The 20,486-nt window shown below is 35.6% G+C and overlaps 1 protein-coding gene and 1 long non-coding RNA gene across 3 annotated transcripts; one reads left to right on the top strand and one right to left on the bottom strand.

The window, feature by feature from the left end:
* Nucleotides 1-4,434: 4,434 nt before the first annotated feature.
* On the top strand, nucleotides 4,435-12,761 carry sncgb (synuclein, gamma b (breast cancer-specific protein 1)). 2 transcript variants are annotated; one of them, XM_016501663.1, is made up of 6 exons: nucleotides 4,435-4,721; nucleotides 8,400-8,441; nucleotides 8,534-8,661; nucleotides 8,995-9,012; nucleotides 10,778-10,822; nucleotides 12,391-12,761. In XM_016501663.1, exons 1-6 carry the CDS (start codon nucleotides 4,601-4,603, stop codon nucleotides 12,397-12,399), a joined length of 363 nt encoding a protein of 120 aa, XP_016357149.1. In that variant the 5' UTR covers nucleotides 4,435-4,600; the 3' UTR covers nucleotides 12,400-12,761. The 2 variants fall into 2 exon arrangements, with proteins under 2 accessions (XP_016357149.1, XP_016357150.1); XM_016501664.1 differs by lacking the exon at nucleotides 8,995-9,012.
* On the bottom strand, nucleotides 12,676-13,852 carry LOC107700128 (uncharacterized). Its single transcript, XR_001635522.1, has 2 exons — nucleotides 13,767-13,852; nucleotides 12,676-13,674 (listed from the first exon to the last, which is right to left on the bottom strand). It is a non-coding gene; the product is annotated as an uncharacterized LOC107700128 (long non-coding RNA).
* Nucleotides 13,853-20,486: the final 6,634 nt, after the last annotated feature.

The following is a 20,486-nucleotide window of genomic DNA, read 5'->3' as shown; positions in this document are numbered from 1 at the left end:
CATTTGAGCTTTTCTTGTGCTTCAGGTCAGAACACAGCTCATTCCCTTTGAAATACTGGAAGAAAATCTAAATAATACATCTTTAAGCACTAATAATTTACCATCATTGAGAAAATTGAATAAAACCAGCGAATACAAATCAAACAGTGATACTCTGGTAGTCTGCTTTTTATTTTGATAGCACCCTATACAGATAAACTCCACAACAAACAATAACAAATGCAACTGATCCTAATCCTTTATGGATCCAGTCAAACTTACAGTTACAGTGGTAAAATATTATGCACTGATTGATACAGTGCATTTACCATCATTGAGAAAATTGAATAAAACCAGCGAATACAAATCAAACAGTGATACTCTGGTAGTCTGCTTTTTATTTTGATAGCACCCTATACAGATAAACTCCACAACAAACAATAACAAATGCAACTGATCCTAATCCTTTATGGATCCAGTCAAACTTACAGTTACAGTGGTAAAATATTATGCACTGATTGATACAGTGCACAGTAAAAATATAGTAAAAGTGATATGTAATATTAAAAAGTATAAGTAGTACAAGTTGTAGTAAAGTGAATAATATAAAAAGCGAGTACAATAGTATATAATAGATTTTTTAATAGCACAAATTATATGTATAATACCATAATAAATAAATGAATAACAATAGATAGCAATAGCAAGTAGAATATGTAATATCAAGGGTGGAATAATACAGAGTAGACAATAATGAAGAATAAATTAATAGTAAATTATAAAGTAAAATAAATAATCATGAAATGTAGTTTTATAATAGTATTTGTGTAATAATTATTAAACAAAGACACAACTAATGACTTGACAAAAAAATTGTGGTTGTGAATTCCAAATTGTGTTTAATTAATGAGCTCCTTGAGTATAATTTATATATAATAAAAAATCCTCTGAATCAATCTCAGCTCAAGGTACACATTTTATTTCATTTTTTAGTTCTAGCTTTCCCTAGGAATAGAGTGGTTTAGTTGTGCTGACAAAACCTGCCTAATAAAGACTAATTCTCCACCGCTTCCCTCAAGATTTTCCTATATTTTATTCAATTAATTAGTAAAATAATGTAAACAACTTGACAATGTATGACCAGGGTAATTCTGGCCATTCATTCAGGGCTATTCTGGGTTTTAACTAGTACAAATACAACATTAGCTGTGGAAGTATAGCCTACTATCTTGGAAATGCAGAGAACGGGCTTTCTTCAGCTTTCCTTAAGGCGTGCGTTGTCCTGTTTGCAATTGGCTAAAAAGGGAAAACAATATATATATATATATATATATATAATAAGTCGGTGAGCGTGATTTGACCAAGTACAACATGTTCCTGGATAAACATCCTTGTTGATTTCAACTGTTTGCTCACAGGACACCTTGTTTGTTATGCACTTTACACTCTGTACTTGCTTCATAAGCACTGACACAGATGTACTAGCAGCACTTTCTTCATCTTGTACCACCTTCTCATTTATCGTGTCTTGCTTCGTGCGTGTACTTCCATTTTCGGGACAGGCACGAGCCAAGTGTCCGGTTTTGTGAGATATATCCAGCTGCAGGCCCGCAGAACCAGCAGCAGTTACAGAACCGCAGTCACAGAACCGCAGCCACAGAACCGGAAGTGAGGGGCGGAGTTATTTACAACGAGATAAGCATGGCGGAGAGCGCGGTACGTGAATAGTCTCTAATGTTTTTGCTGTCATATGGTAAATAATTGTCATATATATTAAGTTAAGCGTTTATCTGCTAAATACTTAATTTGTGCTTGGCCTTGTTGTCTTTTTGAAGCTTCAATTTGTTGTCATAGTTTATTGTATAGAACTTTTTTTCTGCAGATGTTTCGATTAATTTTCGGATCACGTGTTGTAAATGGGCCTAGTGTGAAGTTTTGAAGACGTTAATTATTCATATATAAATAGTTTGTTTTACTTGCATTGTTTGTGAGTTAGTGTTACCTTATAGTTTAGTTATTTTAATCCCATCTGTCAATGTTGAGATAATTGTGTGGTGCTTTCATCTCCTGTAGAGACACATAACCATCCAGAGTGGCAACACATTACCTGAGCTGCAGCAGTGCAACAAGTGTTGCAGTAATTATCACTGCCCTTTTTGCTCAAACTGGGTGTTTAAGCCAGCCAAGTTGGTTAAAGTAAAAACTCATCTTCAAAGCCACTTCAGCAAGGCAGTTGTCTGTGGAGGTATGACTATCTTGAGTTGTTTGTATAATATATGTACTCACAATTTGCAAACAAAAACAACTTCCAACTTCAGCCACTGCAGCTCTGCCCACACCAGCAGTGAGAGACACACCATCTCCAACCTCTCCAGTGCTGACCACACCATCTCCAGCTACTGCAGCATTGACCACACCAGCAGTCTCCTCAAGAAGGGTTTGTGTGCGGCCTGTGATACAAAAAAGATGCCCCGTTTGCAATATCCTCATTAATAAAGTTAACCTTAAGTCTTAATATATCCTGATGCAAGTCATTGTATGTAATTATCCATTTTTTACTATTACAGCAGAACATGAAATGGCGTGTAAGATCAAACATCTTTCTGCCAATAGAGTTTGTTGGGATTGTCTGCCAAGCCATAGGCAATCAGCCATGGTATGTGAATGACAGTTTTCAGTTTTATTTGATGTCGCAATGGCACTCCCACATTAAATCAAAACTGTTTAATTAATTCATTAATTTATTTATTTATTTTTCTTCTCTCATTTGTCTTTAAGCTTGAATGGGCTTTGGGGACAGGCGACAAAGATGAGACAATTGCTGAAGTCGGGAACTTTGTTCTGAAAAGGAAAGATTTCTGGACTCTAGGTCTCAATGAGCAGTTGGAGGCAACAGTGAGTTGACAAAGTAACACACAATAACAATAAGAAATGTCTGTGACTCTTTACAGTTCTTTTTTTTTTTTTATTGCAGATTGCAAACAGCTGTCTTGAGGTAATTGCATTGGTGGCTAAGAAACGAGTAAGTATTTGTAAAGATGCAGATCTCAAATAGCCAGAGACACACAGTTGTCTAGCTTGTGTATAGTCTTACATGGATATGTTATGTTGCAGGGAATGGATGTGTGGACAGCTAATGCATATGTTGTGGTGACCTGGTTTTTATAATGAGTGAAGAGGAGAAGGAAAAGGCCCTCAACAATCTCCATGAACAAACTGAAGCTTCCAGAGTGCCCTTCACATTTAATTTTGTGTTCAGGGATGACATGGAGCTATTTTTGCAGGAATGTCTTGACAAAATGGGCCTTAGAGTAAATTGTTCATTTGATACATCTTAATTTAGAATTAATGCAATATTGTCATGACAAAATGTGCCCAAGAGGGAGTTGTTCGTTTTGTACGTTTTCATTTTCATTTATGCAGGATTGTCATGGCAGAATAGGCCTAATGGTGAATTGTTCAGTTGATAAACTGTTTGTGTTTTGTGCGTTTAGTTTTTCATTGAAATGTTTTAGTTTTCATTTAGAAAAATGCATGATTCTTGTGATTAAAGTATATTTAATATAAAATGGCCATGAGTCCCTAGCATTATTTTTAATATCATTAACAGGAAATAACTTGTGTAATACAATGAAAAGAATGACTATATACAATTATATTACACACGATTAATGTTTTAAAATGTTTAATATATCGTTATACGATGCAAGCATACAATAAAGTATGACGTTTCTTGTGAAATAAAAGCAAATTACGCTAGGTGGCGCTGCTCTGTTAAGAACATAAGCCCCGCCCCTCACTTCCGGTTCTGTGGCTGCGGTTTTGTAACTGCTGCGGGTCTGCAGCTGGATACTATTGGGTCGAGCGGCCAATGAGGCGTCTAGGTATTTATTATGTCTATGTTCCTAGCAACGACAACCGCGTTAAAATCTATTGAGAAAAGAAGCAAACCACTTACAAGCTGCTGTCCTCTTCTGTTCGGCTGCCTCTTCTGTATATCAAATGTATATCACATTGCATTAACTACAGTATACTTTATATATAAAACATAAAAATATTATATTAGATACAAATTAGGGACAGATATATTACAAAGATGTCACATTATATTATAATATAGGCTATATGTAATATATATATATATATTACACAAATATATTTTTACTGTTTAATATATTTTTCTGGTAATTTTCTTCATTTACTGTGTTAATGGTAACGTGTTATTTCCATTGGACAGATAAGAATGCTTATACACTCAAATAAATTCCCCCAAAAATAAAGAAATAAACAACCAGGCTTTGAGGCAGGACGCATGTCCCCAAGGTTCAAGGGGATGGCAATAATTGTAAAAAGCATCTGGTTTTAATGCACTGTTGGCTAGAGCGTAATAAGTAATCAGTCTGTTCGACATTGCTGTGAGAGGCAGTGCGTGTCTGCTGTGTGTGTGTGTGCTCTCCGTCCAGAGTGCCCGTGCATCCGTCTGTCCCGGAACAGAATCTCTCTGTATTCCTCTTTCCTGTCATTTGAAACTTTCAGCATATAGACAGACACCGTCAGCCCTTGCAAACCCTGCCAGGCCCAGACCGTCTGCAGATCACCAACGTCAAACTCAACGTCCAGGATGGATGTTCTAATGAAGGGATTCTCCATGGCCAAGGAAGGAGTGGTGGCCGCCGCTGAGAAAACTAAAGCTGGAGTTGAAGAGGCAGCTCTCAGGACCAAAGAAGGGGTCATGTATGTGGGTAAGTGCAGATATTTGCAGATATTGTGTGTGTGTGTGTGTGTGTGTGTGTGTGTGTGTGTGTGTGTCCCACAAAGGGTAAAATAATAAAATAATGCAGCATTGACAGTGATAATAATAGATGTGTTCTATAAAGGTCTCTGTAATTATTTCCAATAGGTTTAATGCAGATGTGATGGATGAGTCTGCCTTCCATTAGTATGTGTATGTATGTGTGTGTGTGTGTGTGTGTGTGTGTGTGTGTGGAGGAGAGGAGGGTCTCAGTGAGTTTGTGCTCCAGTCTGCTGAGGAGCTGTGAGAGTGTACATGGAAGCAGCTGCGAATGTGAGATTCACGATTGATAAAAAATGCTGCAAAAATGGTGCAGGGAACGAAACCTGGGGTGTGGTGAAAGAGAGAGTTTTATGGTATTGCAGACCTGAACGGGACAAAGTAAAAGCTCATAAAAACAATGACAAGATCAGTGTGCACTAATATTTCAGGTGTATTATTATCATAATAATACATTATGATACACTGTCTTGCACATATTTTTTTTTCTATTTAATTCAATAAAGTCCAACATGCTAATTATACATACTATTAACAATGTAACAAGTAGTAATTTGTAACAAAAATGGTGCTGTTAATAATTTATTATTAATGCATAAAAATGCATTGTGCACTACAATGCTGCAGAAATGCCATTTTCAGGCAAAGATTTGCTTTTTTACCCTTTTTGACACATTTCCTGCATGCATTCATGTGTGTGAGAATAAGTTATTTTCCTGTTATGTACCTGTCCAATACAATATAATAATTCCAACTTCATCAACTAACCGTCTAGACACAATATTGTCCTGCACGCACTATAAAATGTTGTTAATGTGCATGTGTATTAGAGAGAAAGTAAGCAGGGGCATATAGAGCGGATCAGCTGAGCACTGCAGCATTTACTCCCTCCCTCTCTGCTCTCCCCATCTCCATACGTGTGTGCCGATGCAGCAGGATTTGCCTGGTTGTGAGTGGACTGTGATGACTAACCCTCACCATCCCTCTACGCCACCATAGACAGCGAGAGAGAGATGGAGAAATGAGGTGCAGTGCTCGTGTTATGTCATAGGCTTGCAGCCCCATAGCATCTGCTTATGCTCATCAGCACAGAAATGAACAGATGGCGTAGAGAACATGACAGAGGTAGAAAATACAAACTACAAACACAATTCAACGCAAAACCATGACTATGTAGTATTCATTGCATTCCCACCTGGATGGAATGCATCTCAAAATGAGCTATACACCATAGAGTGTTCAAGAAAACACTTGAAACTTTCTGTCCTTGATGTCATTGTCATCACCTATAACCTGACAGTTGTAATCTTACCTAATCCAATCAGATCAACAATCAACCCAGCGTGCATTTGGGTGTGATGTAATCTTTATAAGCACTTCTCCACCAAGGTCACCTGTGCAGAGGTCACAGGCCTGCAAATCTGCTCTCACTCTAGTGCATGTATTGTCAGGGGGTTTCAGAGTGCTTAAATGGCATTATGTGCACCAGGGCGTGAATTCAATACTCAGGTTGATTGTTACGAAGGCAGGTTACTTATTCTCCATTTGGGAGAGAGAAAGCTACTGCATTTGGTAGCCTACTATGAATGGCCTTTCATTATTCATGGCTGAAGATGCAGTGTCGTCATCATGGTTGTATGACACAGTAGAGATCTCCTCAACTGCTGGAGCAAACGCTTTATCTACAAGCAGCTCAAATTCATCCAGCAAACTGATATGAAAAAGTCAGTTTGAAAAGCAAACAGTGCAGATAGACTTTGCCATGAAATAAAGAGATCTCCCTTAAGGCACATACAGAAAGAACGCAGGAGAGCAGATGTGCTCAGCCATGCAGAATCTACTGAAAACTGAGCTTTCACATAAAGAAAGAGAGTGAGAGAAGAGAACTCTAAGAACAGAGATGGACAGACTAATGTATAAGTATAAATGAAAGACAGAGTAATATGAAAGCAGTTTGCATTTAAATATTACACTATCTATGTGATGAATTTTTAAATGCTTGATGACAGCAAGGCTCTAATATACAGTATGTAAGAGAATGATATTGAGGGTATTTGTAAGACTGACAGACAAACTCTTTGAAGCGTAGTGTCATTGCCTGTTAATGAAGCATTTGGTATCTTATCTGCTTTGAAGTGGTGCTGGAATTTCTGTCTGTGAATAGAGACATAAACAGGTTTAAATAATGACATTAGATTGATATCAAGACTTAAAGGGGTCCTATTATGCGTTTTCACTTTTTCAACTTTAGTTAGTCTGTAATGTTGCTGTTTGAGCATAAAAAAGATCTGCAAAGTTACAAAGCTCAAAGTCCACTTCAAAAGGAGATATTTTATTTAACAGAAATCACTTTTCAAAAACTACAAGGAACGACTCGTTTGGACTACAACGCATACTTTCCGGGATTTGTGATATCACAAATATCGACGAATGCGCTGCACTAGAATCTAGTACACCCCCAAAACAAAATCAAGACTTTGTAAAAGAGCATAATAGGACCCCTTTAACTCCTGATATTTTACAAAAACGGTCTAAATATGACAATTACTACCATTTGGGGTCAGTGTTTTTTCTTTTTTCTTCTTTTATTAAATAATGTTATTTAGCAAAGATATTAAATTGTTTAAAAACTGACAGTAAAGACTTTTTACATAGTAAAAAAAAAAATCAAACCATTTTTCATTAAAGAATCCTGAAAAAAAAATTTATCAGGGTTTCCACAATATTATCATTTTTAACGTTTATAATTAAATGTTGTTTTATTAACAAGGCTCGGGAGGAGCACGATCAGATAATCAACCATTTCGGCACAGGTGGAACTCGTTTAGTTAATCAGCTTAACTAGCACAATACGTATATATATATATATATATATATATACAGCCAACTTACCTCTGTCCCATGACAGTTTTCCAGCATCCCTCCTCCACCCCAGCTCCTCACTATTAAACTATTCTCATCTCATACTAGGGATTGGGGTAGTTCTCTGGGTTCGGGCTATTTTCCGAGCTCGGAGCCCTCCCTTAGGACAGCACGCCAAATATACTCACTATTTGCTCAATCCAATTATATGTAAGTGCGAACTCGTGACACAAAATGTTTCTTGAGCACAAAAAAAGCATAATAGAATGATTTCTGAAGGATTGTAAGACACTTTAGACTGCAGTAATGATTACTGAATTCAGCTTTGCCATCACGGGAATAAATTACATTTTAAAATATATATTTTAAATTGTAATAATATTGTAATATTATAATAATAATATTTCACAATATTACTGTTTTTGTCTCAGTGTCTCAGGTATGTTGCATATTGTTGAAAATCTGTTGTATGTTGTTAATGTTCAATCTGTTTCACATATTTTTTATTCTGTTTTCACTTGTCATTATAATGTATAGTAGATTGACACCTATCTACTCTATGAACTATCCAGCAATCTTAAAAAATGCATGCTGTTCTAAAACATTGTCTATTGTTATGTCCATATCAATGTAAAAACTGCATATTTCACATGTTGACATAGAATAGCCATAACTAGGATGGCTTTGCCTCTATTTATATGGAACTTTTATTTGGTGTTTTTGTACCAATCCGCAATTTCTGAAGAACATTTCATGTTTGTTTCAGGCAACAAGACAAAGGAGGGAATGGTGTCAGGCGTAAACACAGGTGAGAAATAAATATGTGTGCATCTTGAGAGAATAGAAACTGAGAATTGAGAAGTCATTTACATTAACTCTCTGTAATATCGACCTTCACAGTTGCCCAGAGGACCACCGACCAGGCGAATATTGTCGGTGAAACAGCGGTAGGCAGCACTAATGAAGTTGGACAGAAGACAGTAGAGGGACTGGAGAATGTTGCTGCAACAACCGGCCTAGTCAACCCGGTAAGTGACTGCCCGTTTATGCTCTTCTCAACCAGCACTAGATGTCACCCTTTCTCCAAAATCAAATCAAATTCACATCTTTTAATTAACATATTGTCTTTTATTCAATCTTTCTTGTGTATTGCATTTTAAAACACCTTTAAATTACTTAAGACAAGCCTAAGGGATCTATGTCTAATCTGGCATAACCACAAACTCGACATCTATTTAACTTTAAAACACAGTTTTGTTTAATAATACTGCACTAAACTACATATACTGTATAAATACTGGTATTTTGTGTCTAACACATTCTGTTTTGTTTTTCCCTGTTTACAATTGTGCTGTTAACAGGATGAGGCTTTATATGAGGTGCTTATTAAATTGGGTTTGGAATGGTTGATTTGGTTTGTAGAGAGAAGTGCTAGTAGCCTGTGAATGTGGCATATATATACTCGATGCTGCATTTGAGACTGAGCTTTAACTTTAGCTGACTGCTGTATCACACCACACTGATGGGGCGAATGTACGCAACCATCCATATAACAGCAGAGTTCAGTTACCTTCATTCAATCCCCTTTGGAGTCATTCTGCACAGAATTGGGAAGGCAGCAGATCAGTGTTATTTTAGTATTATTTATGAATATGTTTGATTTTGTTTTCATTTTAATTTTAGTTTGTTTTAGTAAGTTTTTATGTGTTTTTGTCATTTCTTTTAAATATTTTTATTTAGCTTTCTTTCTTTTTTTTTCATTTTAGTTTTAGTAATTACTACAACTTATTTTATATCAGTTAGTTGCCAAGGCAACATTTCTAATTTTTAAGTTTTTTAAGTTTGAGATTTTCATCTAGTACTTCTATTTTGTTTTAGTTCAGCTTCATTTTAATTAAATATTATTAATAGTTTAATAGTTTTAGTTTTAGTAACAACACTGGCACTGATGTACTGAATGAACTGCAGTGATCTTTAATAACAAAACTAAATTGATACACTAATACCATAATCAAGAGAGGCAAATCTTCCCTTAACACATGTGAGTGACTTGAATGACAAGCAAATGACAGATCTGTCTTCATATTTACCAGTCTTTCATTCCAAATGCATCAACTAACAACCTGGGAACTCTATTGTGATAATTACTCATCTTCATTCTGGCAGGACAGTACAGATGCAATAAAATAGTATGATTCATCAAGTAAATGATGCTAAACAGTTACACTTTCACATCCTCAGACAGCTTACTAATGGCAGTGTGCCATTGCATTCTGCATTTCTAACTGCTCGTGGATGCATGCTTTTGTTTTCCCTGTGCGATATTCTTGCTACTTGCTGATGCTCCTCTTGAAAATACTGTTGAATGATGGTCTTTAAAAAAAAATCAATAATATTAATTTTTTTAATGTTTGGACATTGTGCATATATAGGAAAGATGGCTTATCTAGGACCAAAGTTTGGCCTTCAGAGCGTTACTTAAAATACATAAGATGTTTGTCTTCAGAATCTCTCATGAAAATGTAAGCACTTATTACTTGAAACAACTTTCCTTTTTGGCACATTACAGATTGCAACATTTTGTTGAATAGCCTGTTTAACTTTGAAATACGTTAGATTATGAAAGTAAAATTGGTTGCAAACGGCATTTTATGTTGATTTTGAGAGCTGTAAGAAAAGATTTTGTGGGGGATGTAAAGAAGAAAGAGAGTAGACTAAGACTGTTGTGAGGCAGAAAGTCCTTGGAGGAGGACAGAGTGTCTGGACCTGACAGTGACTCAGCTGAACAGCTCAGCAGAGACCGAACAAACAGAGGCAGAGACAGAGACAGAAGATGTGCCTGCCAGCTGCATTCACCTTCCACAGGAACTCCATGGCCATCGTTTACATCCCTCCCTCCGTCCCTCCCTCCATCTCTGCAGAGACAGCAGTCAACAGACATTGTCCCTCTGCACAGGCAGTGTCTGAGAGGCCTGTGGCTGTGCTGCATCCCTGCATGGATATTATTTAGTATGGCTGTTTAACATGACAAAAGCTGTTGTTGCACTCCATATGGAGATTTACTGCTGAATATATGAATGCCAGATGGATCTAAAAGCAGAAAGCAGCTGTATCTTGGATTTTAATGGTGTCTGTATTTCACAGGGTGACTTCTCTCATGGGGGCGGCATGGAAGGAGACGGTGGAGAGGTGAGAACAGAGAAAAAGCACTTTCTATGAAAACCCTTCACTTTGGTCTCCCATTATTTATTTGTTTTTTCATTTTTAAAGCATTGGAGAGACAAATCTCATATTTTTGTAATTAAAAAAACCTATTAGATATGTTAATGAATGAATTTGTAACAACAACAAAAAAGTAGCATGTTGCATACCATAAAAGAAACACATTAAACTTCTCCCCATGTATATAATTCTGTTCAAAACAGTAATATGTGACCCTGGACCACAAAACCAGTCTTAAGTCGCACAGGTATATTTGTAGCAATATCCAACAATACATTGTATGGGTCAAAATTATCCATTTTTCTTTTATGCCAAAAATCATTAGGATATTAAGTAAAGATCATGTTCCATGAAAATATTTTGTAAATGTCCTTCCGTAAATATATCAAAACTTAATTTTTGATTGGTAATATGCATTGCTAAGGACTTCTTTTGGACAACTTTAAAGGCGATTTTCTCGATATTTAGATTTTTGCACCCTCAGATTCCAGATTTTCAAATAGTTGTATCTCAGCCATATATTGTCCTATCCTAACAAACCATACATCAGTGGAAAGCTTATTTATCCAGCTTTCAGATGTATAAATCCCAATTTCAAAAAAAAAAAAAATGGACCCTTTTGACTGGTTTTGTGGTCCTGGGTCACATATTGTTAAATAATATAATATATTACTGTTTACCATATTAACATTTCTTGTTATTATCAATGTCGAAAACTGCAACTGTGATACATTTTTTTCGTGAGTCTTTGATTCTTTGAATAACAATATTTAAAAACTTCTGTAACAATACAAATGTCTTTACTTTCACTTTTTTCAATTTAAGGTATTCATACTAAATAAAAGTATGAATTTCTTTAAAAAAATTAAATAAAATCCTAATGACCCCAAATTTTCAACAGTAGTATATTAATTATTTATTATTATTTAAATATATAATTATAAGATTTATAAGATTCTGTACTATATATTATTATATATAAAACAAATAGTTTATTGCTAGAAAATTAGAAGTTATGTGTCCCCCCCGTGGGCAGTTGATGTTGAAAAGACATCAACATTGACGTCAAAAAACAGGTAATAATATGCAAATCAAACTGACATCAAAAGCTTAACATGACGTTGATTTGATGTAAATTGAACATCAAACATATAGCCTACATATACATTAAACCAATTTCAGTGTGGGATTAACTTCCTATTTTCAGCCAATTACCAGTGGAAGAAATTGCCATGCAAACCGAATTTAAAATGATGTTACAGCATCTTTATCAAGTCTTGACCAATATTTGACGTTAAATTGATATCAAGGTGCCGGCCGTGTTTGCATGCCGATTTAAATTTTTTAATTTGACCTGCAATCCTGACAGTTAAGGTTAAGCACTTACTTTCACTGACTATTTCCTGAAAAAATAATGACTTTATTGCGAACTCTCTTCATGGAACGTGTCCAAAGCATCTGCATCTGTGTAGATAAGAATACCAGTATTACACCATATATAAAATTACTTAATCGGTGTTCTTTCTGTTCATCAGGGTTATTAGTCCAGAGGCCTGAAGCTGAAACAGTCCCCTCTCTTCCCTCTGACTCTCCACCTCTGAGTTTCTGCTCCAAAGCCTCACCCCTTCCAGACCCCAGATGTTACTGATATTTTTTGTGACTGTATGGAAAACCAAGTTGAAAAAGACTTTCCCTGAGCCCTGTAGCCGTTAGATGTGTGACGCTTCCCCACCTCTCCATCTGTGGTGTCGTCATGCTGTTCTTTAGTGTTATTGTCATTCCTTAACCTGTCCACACCTCATCTAAAACACACACAAACACTCATACATGGACAGGAACCGTGAAGCCCAGTGGCTGATATCAGAGGTTGAAGTGGTCTTTTAGGAGCATGGCTGAAAGAAAAAAAAAAAGAAACCTGCATGACCAGTAATGTAAGAAAAGCAATACATCTCATTTCATCAGGGCATGTAGCAATGTGTGTCTGGATCTTTGTGAGATCATAGCCATGTTTCAATTTATTTAGTCTTGAGAATGCTGCAATGTACACAATAAGTTGTGTGTACATTAAGAGATATATTACATTCCTTTAGTTCAGTATGTGTGCAGAATGGAGTTACTGTGTGCTTGACCAATAGACTTACCATGTGATTTGTTAGAGTACGAACAAATATGTTTATTCACAAAATGTGAACGCATACTGTATACATAGATACACGATTATCCGTTTTGATGTAGCTGTGCTAGACTTGCATTTCTTCATTAGCTTGTACACATGAGATTTGGGCTTGAATGAGGTTTGCGTTGAAAAAGGGTGTTGAATCCTTCGGCTGCTAGGACAAGGAGCCTTTGAATGTTATAGAAAGAGATCAAATCTTCAAACACATCCTGTTTTGTCCTGATTTTGTTGCAATGCATGTTAAGTCAGTGTGCGATCATGAATTTGTGATGCCCGCAATGTTAAAGCAATACTAAAGCACCATTGCAAAGTTTGTTATTGGTCTGTTCTGTAGCACTGTGCTGTGCTGACTCAAGGGAATGCTAAAGTGTAGATCTTTACCAATAAGATGACGTCTTCATCTTCATTTAGCCTTGCCGTCATGGCGACCCAAACCCCGCCCTTGTCCTGTCACTCAACGGTGTGTTCAGATCCACCCCAGGCTTGTGTCTGCTGTAGGTAACTAGGACAAAGCTATCAAACATAGCAGTCTGTTCTTTTTTTTGAAGCCACAAAAAAACTGAAGACTGCATGTTGCCTTATCAGCACTCCTATATTCACTTACACACACTCACACATATATACAGTATATACACACACAAAGCTGATCAAAACACAGAAACACAATCTTCTCGAGCTTTTTTCTTTTAGCTTTTCTCTCTTTGCTCTCTCTGGAACACACATACACAGACAAACAAATGTCCCACATACCTTTTATGTTGGCATCAAAGCAGGCAAGCTGATTTTATAAACTATATAAGTGAAATAAAGAGTTTTGTTGAAATCTATGCCACTGAGTCAAATTTGATTTTGTGAGCAGGATTGGAGAAGTGTCCTTTGCACTACAAAATACACTGGGGGAAAAAAAGTGCAGAAACAGTTTTCACTCAGAAATTGCTAGACAATTTCAAAATTAATTATAAAGAAATGCCAAGTAACACTGACTTAACATGAAGTTTCAAAGTAGAAAACTGAAACAGTATTTTCTTGTAAAATGTACTCCAATAATCTGTTTTAATTGAAAACTGTATATGTATGTATATATATATTGATGTATGTATATATATATATATATACATACATACATGCACTACAACTACTACTACACATTTACATACTTTTACATACCCCTTGCAAAATCTGTAAAATATTATTTTATTTTATATTATTGAAATATTAAAATAGTATTTTGATTTACATATTTGTACAACCTATATTTATATATTGCACATGACATCATAACTAAAATTGCACACTCTTTTATCCTTTTCAAAGGTTTACATATTATTGCTTATTAATAAATTTAGTGTAGCTTCCTCAAACATCATTGATGGTTTTCTGCCTTTTGTGCTAGTTGTGTTTAAATCTCTCAATAGCATCATTGAGAATCCTGTCAGAATCCAGAGCAAGTAAAGCGATGTGCACTATGTACAATTTAAGTAACACATTTTATTGCATACTGTTTCAACTATACCCAGGGGCGCAACTGCACATTTGCTGAGGGGTATGCAAGATCAGTGTTGGCCCCCCCTGTATTCTAGCCCCTAACACTAACTCCCGCAGAAAACTTTCTTCAATGACCAAAATACCATTAACTAGCTTGGGCATGGAAGGATACAGACTCATCAGGGGTGAAAAAAGTGACAAAGGTTCAAATCCCCTCCACCATTTTCACTATATGGGGAAAAAAAAGAAAAATGAAAAGTGTGTTGTATAACATCCCTTTTAACTCCTGATGGCTTTTTTCCATTTTTACTTATAGAGATAATTCATGGAAAATTTGCCATGCTTAAGTGGAAGATTTCTGCCACCTGGTAGAAATACAAAAACTATTGAAATGAATGTCATGATATTCCCACTATGACCACTAGATGACATCAGAGGATAATTTACCATTTCCATACCGTAATATAGCGCTTTTCACATGTTTTGATTTTGGATTTATATTTAGACATTATAAAATCACTATTATAACATTTAAAAATCACTTCATGTCAAAGATCAGCATTGTTTTATACCAAGTATGAAGTAGCAAGAGTTTTAAAAAAACTCATTGGATCTACTTGAATCACAAATGTCCTATTTTTAATTCAAAACGGCATTTTTTTTATATCCTTGTTAATAATCTTCTCAGTTCCTTTCAAATGTAAATCAAATGCCAATTCACAAACATCGTGACTTTTTTATTTTTTGAGAGATACTCAGAAATGATCTTATATTAACGTTAATCACTTTGCCCTCTTAGGCAATAACGTTAAATGTTGCATGACTTTATAGAGTAAGCTTACCAATTTCTGTTAGTTAACTTGGATATTGCTGTCCTTATTTTAATGCATTGTTCTTTTTCCCCTTTGTCTTTTCTGTTCTGCGCCCCAGAGCGTTTCTGCACCAGTAATGTGTCGAAGGGTGAGCAGTTGATATGTACTCAGTTTATTAAACGTTTCGAACTAATTAAAAATGCTAAAAACTGTTAAATAAAAATGTTTCATTACATTATTTTTAACAACTAAGCTTTTTATTATTTGCAACATTTTATCACAGAATGATTTCGGCAAAATGGCGCCCCCCTCTGTTTGGTGCCCCTATATGCACAGCATATACTGCATACCCCGTTTTTGCGCCACTGTCCATACCTAGTAGTCCATATACACCAAAAAATTGGTGATGAAACAATTTTTACTAATCAATTGATAGTAAATTTCACAAATAATTACAAAGACACAAGTAACATGTTAAATTAAACATGAAATGAAGTAGAAAGACTGTAAAACATAGTCCAATAATCTTTGTTTTATTTACAACTACAAAAAAATCAGTTACAACCAAAACTACTATCTATAGGGAGCAGTAATTTACAGCTATATATTTTTGATCATAATAGAGCCAGTTGTTATTTGGGGGATAAAATTAAAAAAATATATATTTTCTATTTTATTCTATTTTTAAACCTAGTTTGAAAAAGTCCAAATAAACTTCCTTTATGATGCCAATAAACTTTAGGGGATAAAGGGTAATGAACTGTAAAGTATGTTTTTATGATAGCACTATAGGATCAAGATCTGCACTGCTATTCAACAAACAAACATTAAGCCAAAACACATTCACAGTTTCACACAGACCACAAACAATTATCCACCACTCCTTAAGCACATTACCCTCTAGGGATCCATCAGCACACACCCAGTATGCAGCGAAAACTACTGAGTCTAGTTACTGAGACATTTGCGTTGGGGGAAAAAATGAGGCAAGAAGCAAATCTGTTTGCGCATGCTTGGTTATGTATCTTTTGACCAAATATTGATTAAAGGAATTGTTCACCCAAAACTGAAAATTAACTGTACTCACCCTCAGGCCATCTAAGATGTAGATGAGTTTTTTTGCTTATCAGAACAGATTTGGAGAAATTAGGCATTCATCATTCATTTGCTCACCAATGGATCCTCTGCAGTGAATGGGTGCCGTCAGAATGAGAGTCCAAACAGCTAAAGCATCACAATAATCCACATAACGCAAAAAGCAAATCTCTTGAAGGAAAAATTGCTGTTAATTTACTCACCCTCAGGCCATCCAAGATGACATTTTAGGTTACTTTTTTTCTTCAGTAGAACAGGAAAGAAGATTTTTAACTGAAACCGTTGTCCTTGGTGATTCATACACTGCATGTCTGTGGCTGCTGGTTTTTGAAAGTAAAAAAAAACAAACATATACAGGCATGACCAAATTAATACCCGTGGCTCCTGACAATACATTGAGGTCTTACGAAGCAAAACGATTGGTCTGTGCAAGAAACTGAATTTTATTTATACAATTTTTAGCTTTAATCCACAGCCTGGGCAAATGGTTTTCAGCACATTCACAGTTGTCTTGTGCATAAACTTCTTGTCGCACATTGACGTATGCACTGGCTCCTACTCACACGTAAGCTGATGCTGTTTATTTACAATGGAGAGCGAGGAGTCACGTGAAGACCTTCACCAGCAGTACCAGCGTCTGACGCTCACAATGTACAGAACATTGAATTTTATGCACAGCCCTACTTGTTTGAACTAGAATACTCAGAATACAAAATTAAGAAAGATTAAGAAAACTTAATTTATTATATTTAAATTGTATCCTAGATTTTCAGTGTGGTGTTCACTTCACAATGGAGGTTTCTGTTCCTTTGCACCTGAATTTCAACAAACCCACCACCCATAAACATATTCTTTAGCATCAAAATGCATAAGACAAAAAAACATTAGGAAAATTATCTCAAATCATTTCAGATACTGTAAATCTCAAAAACCGAACCAGTGTAAAATTGCCTACAGCTTGACGCATTTTGCAACATAAATTCTTAGGCTGCTTCCTTTATGAGTCACGCAACCCTGTATTCACCCAAACAATCATTTACCAACAGTGAAAGCTTGTATTTCCAGTATAGTATTGTGTGTGATGCCACACCCTGTATACAGTACAAACAATACTTCTGAGGGGGTTCATATTGACGTTTAATGTCTTTTTTTAGCAATTAAATGAGTTTATAACTTCCTTCAGCTCTGAATACTCCTTTTATGCGTGAGAAGAGAAATACAGACATGAAGTGACAGAGATGAATAATGCGTTAAACAACGCAGCCTATAAGTACGAACATATCTGATGCACACACAGTTCCTGACTGACATCAGACACGAAACATGGACTTCATCAAGGGTGCAGCTGATGGGCATGTGGACAAGATAATCGATCAGGCTGGTAAGTTCAAGACATATTTTATAAGCTTTATTCAATGCATCTATGCACTGTTGAAGGTTACAGTATGGCATTTGAAAATTAAAAACCTGAAATTCATGCCTGAAAACTAATGTAGCAAATTATATTAATTGCAAGAAGTGCTAGTAATTTATGTAATTTAAAGCTTACTTTTCCTAAAACGTACAGGCAAGACCATTAACTTTTATAAATGTTACAGCTGATGTTGCCAAAGAGAAAGTTGGGGCAATAATCGGAGGAGACAAGAAAAAGGCAGGAGGTGCAAAAGACCAGAAAGAGGGCGGAGGTAATATTTTAGTTTCCTTTGATAGGAGACCTTGGAAAGATACTTAACTCTCCCAGTATCATATTCATCCAGTTTGAAACTTTCCGATTAATACATTATGTCTGCAGGCATTGGCAATGTGTTGAGTGGCGCAATCGGCAAAGCTGCTACAGACACTTCAGCCAAAAGTGCCACTGATCAGGCTATGGACATTGGGAAGAGTCTGTTCAAGTGAGCCTGCATACTTTGAACACAAACTTTCTCACTCATCACTGGACTCTAACTGGACCCCACAATCCTGCATTTTTTAAACTTTGTATGGCAACACTGAATGTTTCTCCAGAAGCTGAATGTTTTATGTCATCTTGAAACAGGCAATGCCTATATTTCTGTTTTCTGCACCTTTTGAGATCTGTAAATTGAAAAAAAAAAAAAAAAAGTTTAATTTCAGAATGCATTAATATTTAAAGCACACATTCATAAATATGCTGTAGTGAAAGTTAATTATAATTACTAATTACACAAAGCCAATAAAATTGATGCTCAACATTATGGAAATAAAGAACTAAAGAGCTGTTGCTCAGTGGGAGATTGAGTTACCTTACATGGTGAAGTTATGTTTTTTTGTTGTTGTTTTTTTAATGCTTGAAATGATTTCTGTAAAATTGTCAAACATGATGTCATGTTTTAAGATAAGAAAAACCAACTAATACTACAAAACATCACAGAATTAATAAAATCCGTTAGTGATACTTACTGTTGTTTGTGCTGTTGTTGTCCCACCAAAATGATGTCACTTCCTTGTGGATTTCCTTCAGGAACTGATTTTGGCTAGATAAAAGGGACATTTAAAAAAGAATACTAATAATGATAAAAACCTTATAAATTGACTACATAGCACGTTCAAGTCATTTCAGATAGATCATGATCATGACACACAAACGGCAACTCAAACAGGATACTGCGTTTTTTTCTTTGAGCCACATATTTGTTTAAATTATTGTTTTCGTTTTCAAAAACAGCTAGCTAGGTTGCATTTACAGAATAGTAGTAGTTTACAATTACGAATATATATATTACATATATATATATTACATTCAGTTAAAGACAAGAGAAATCTTTTAGAAAATCTGTATGTTCTTGTAAAAATTGTACATCAACTAAAGAGATTTATTCCCAAGAAAACTTTTTTCTTCTGAAAGTTTGGATTTGAGAAAATGTCAAAAAAATAATAAAAAGAAATACCTACACTATTTCTCAGTTACCTGCTTTCCATGTTATAAGCAAATCATCAAAGACATGGCGAAAACGGCAATAGTCAAAGTATTTACACTATTTAAAATTCACCCTTATTTTCACTCAATTGTTAAATTACCAATATTTTAATTAATTGCCAATCCTAATAACGCCATGACAGGAATGGGAAAATGGTCTACATAGTGTGCTACATGTGGTTTTTTTGGTGACACTGAAAAAAAAAAATTAAACAGAAAATAAATTATGATCATTTGTTTTATTCTCAACAAAAAAAGGCAATATAAATTTCCAAAACACAGTTCCAGATATGGGTGCAGATAAGCTTGGTGAACAACTTCCAGCTCTCATTTAAGCCCAAGTGCTCCGGGTCCTCTAGGTTTAACAACTAGCAGATCTCTAAATGCTATGGGGTGTGAACTGCATCAGATCAAAAAAATCTGTACCTAAATGTACTGCACACTGTCAGCTAGAACTTCATTACATCTCTAGGTCAAAACATTAAGATGAGGCAAATCATGGCTGGGTTTCCCTATGTGTGATGCACTACATGAACAATATTGACAGAAAATAATTCCTCTGAGTATAAAACTCCTTCTCACAGGTGTAAGGCATCTTTAACGCTCTTCATTACTGTAGCAATAACCATGTTTAAATGGTTTGCAAGAACGAACAATAAGAATAAAGTAAATAAAACCTACCAGGACAAAAACACACTAAGTTGAAGTAAAATTTTGAGGCGAGAGGAAGCCAGGGCCAACATGACAAATTAACAGACATTTAAAACAGTGCGCTACAGCTGCATTTGAAGAGGACCACATTAGTTTACCACAGATCAATACAAAAACCAGGGACAAAATAAACAAGTTACAACTAGACACACTTGAGAAACCTGATTATTGGTGCCAGTTTGTTTTGAGACCACATCACATAGAGTGATATAGTGAAAACAGCAGCCTCAGAACAGAATAAACTGCTTTAGAGTTCTCAAACTCATGAGGACGGAGCTTCTGGGATATGACAGCATGAAGGTGTTATAATAGAGGAAATGGGGTTAGGCTGATGTAAACTCTGATATGTTAAAAAGGTTGTAGAGAGGGATCGAGAGCTTGATGGACGGTTTTGTCTTCTTTTTGCAAAGGGAA

This window comes from Sinocyclocheilus anshuiensis, unplaced genomic scaffold, assembly GCF_001515605.1.
Source record: "Sinocyclocheilus anshuiensis isolate Anshui unplaced genomic scaffold, SAMN03320099.WGS_v1.1 scaffold1135, whole genome shotgun sequence".
NCBI lineage: Eukaryota > Metazoa > Chordata > Actinopteri > Cypriniformes > Cyprinidae > Sinocyclocheilus > Sinocyclocheilus anshuiensis.
The sequence above is the reverse complement of the archived record's forward strand: the minus strand, read 5'-3'. Positions and strand labels throughout refer to the sequence as shown.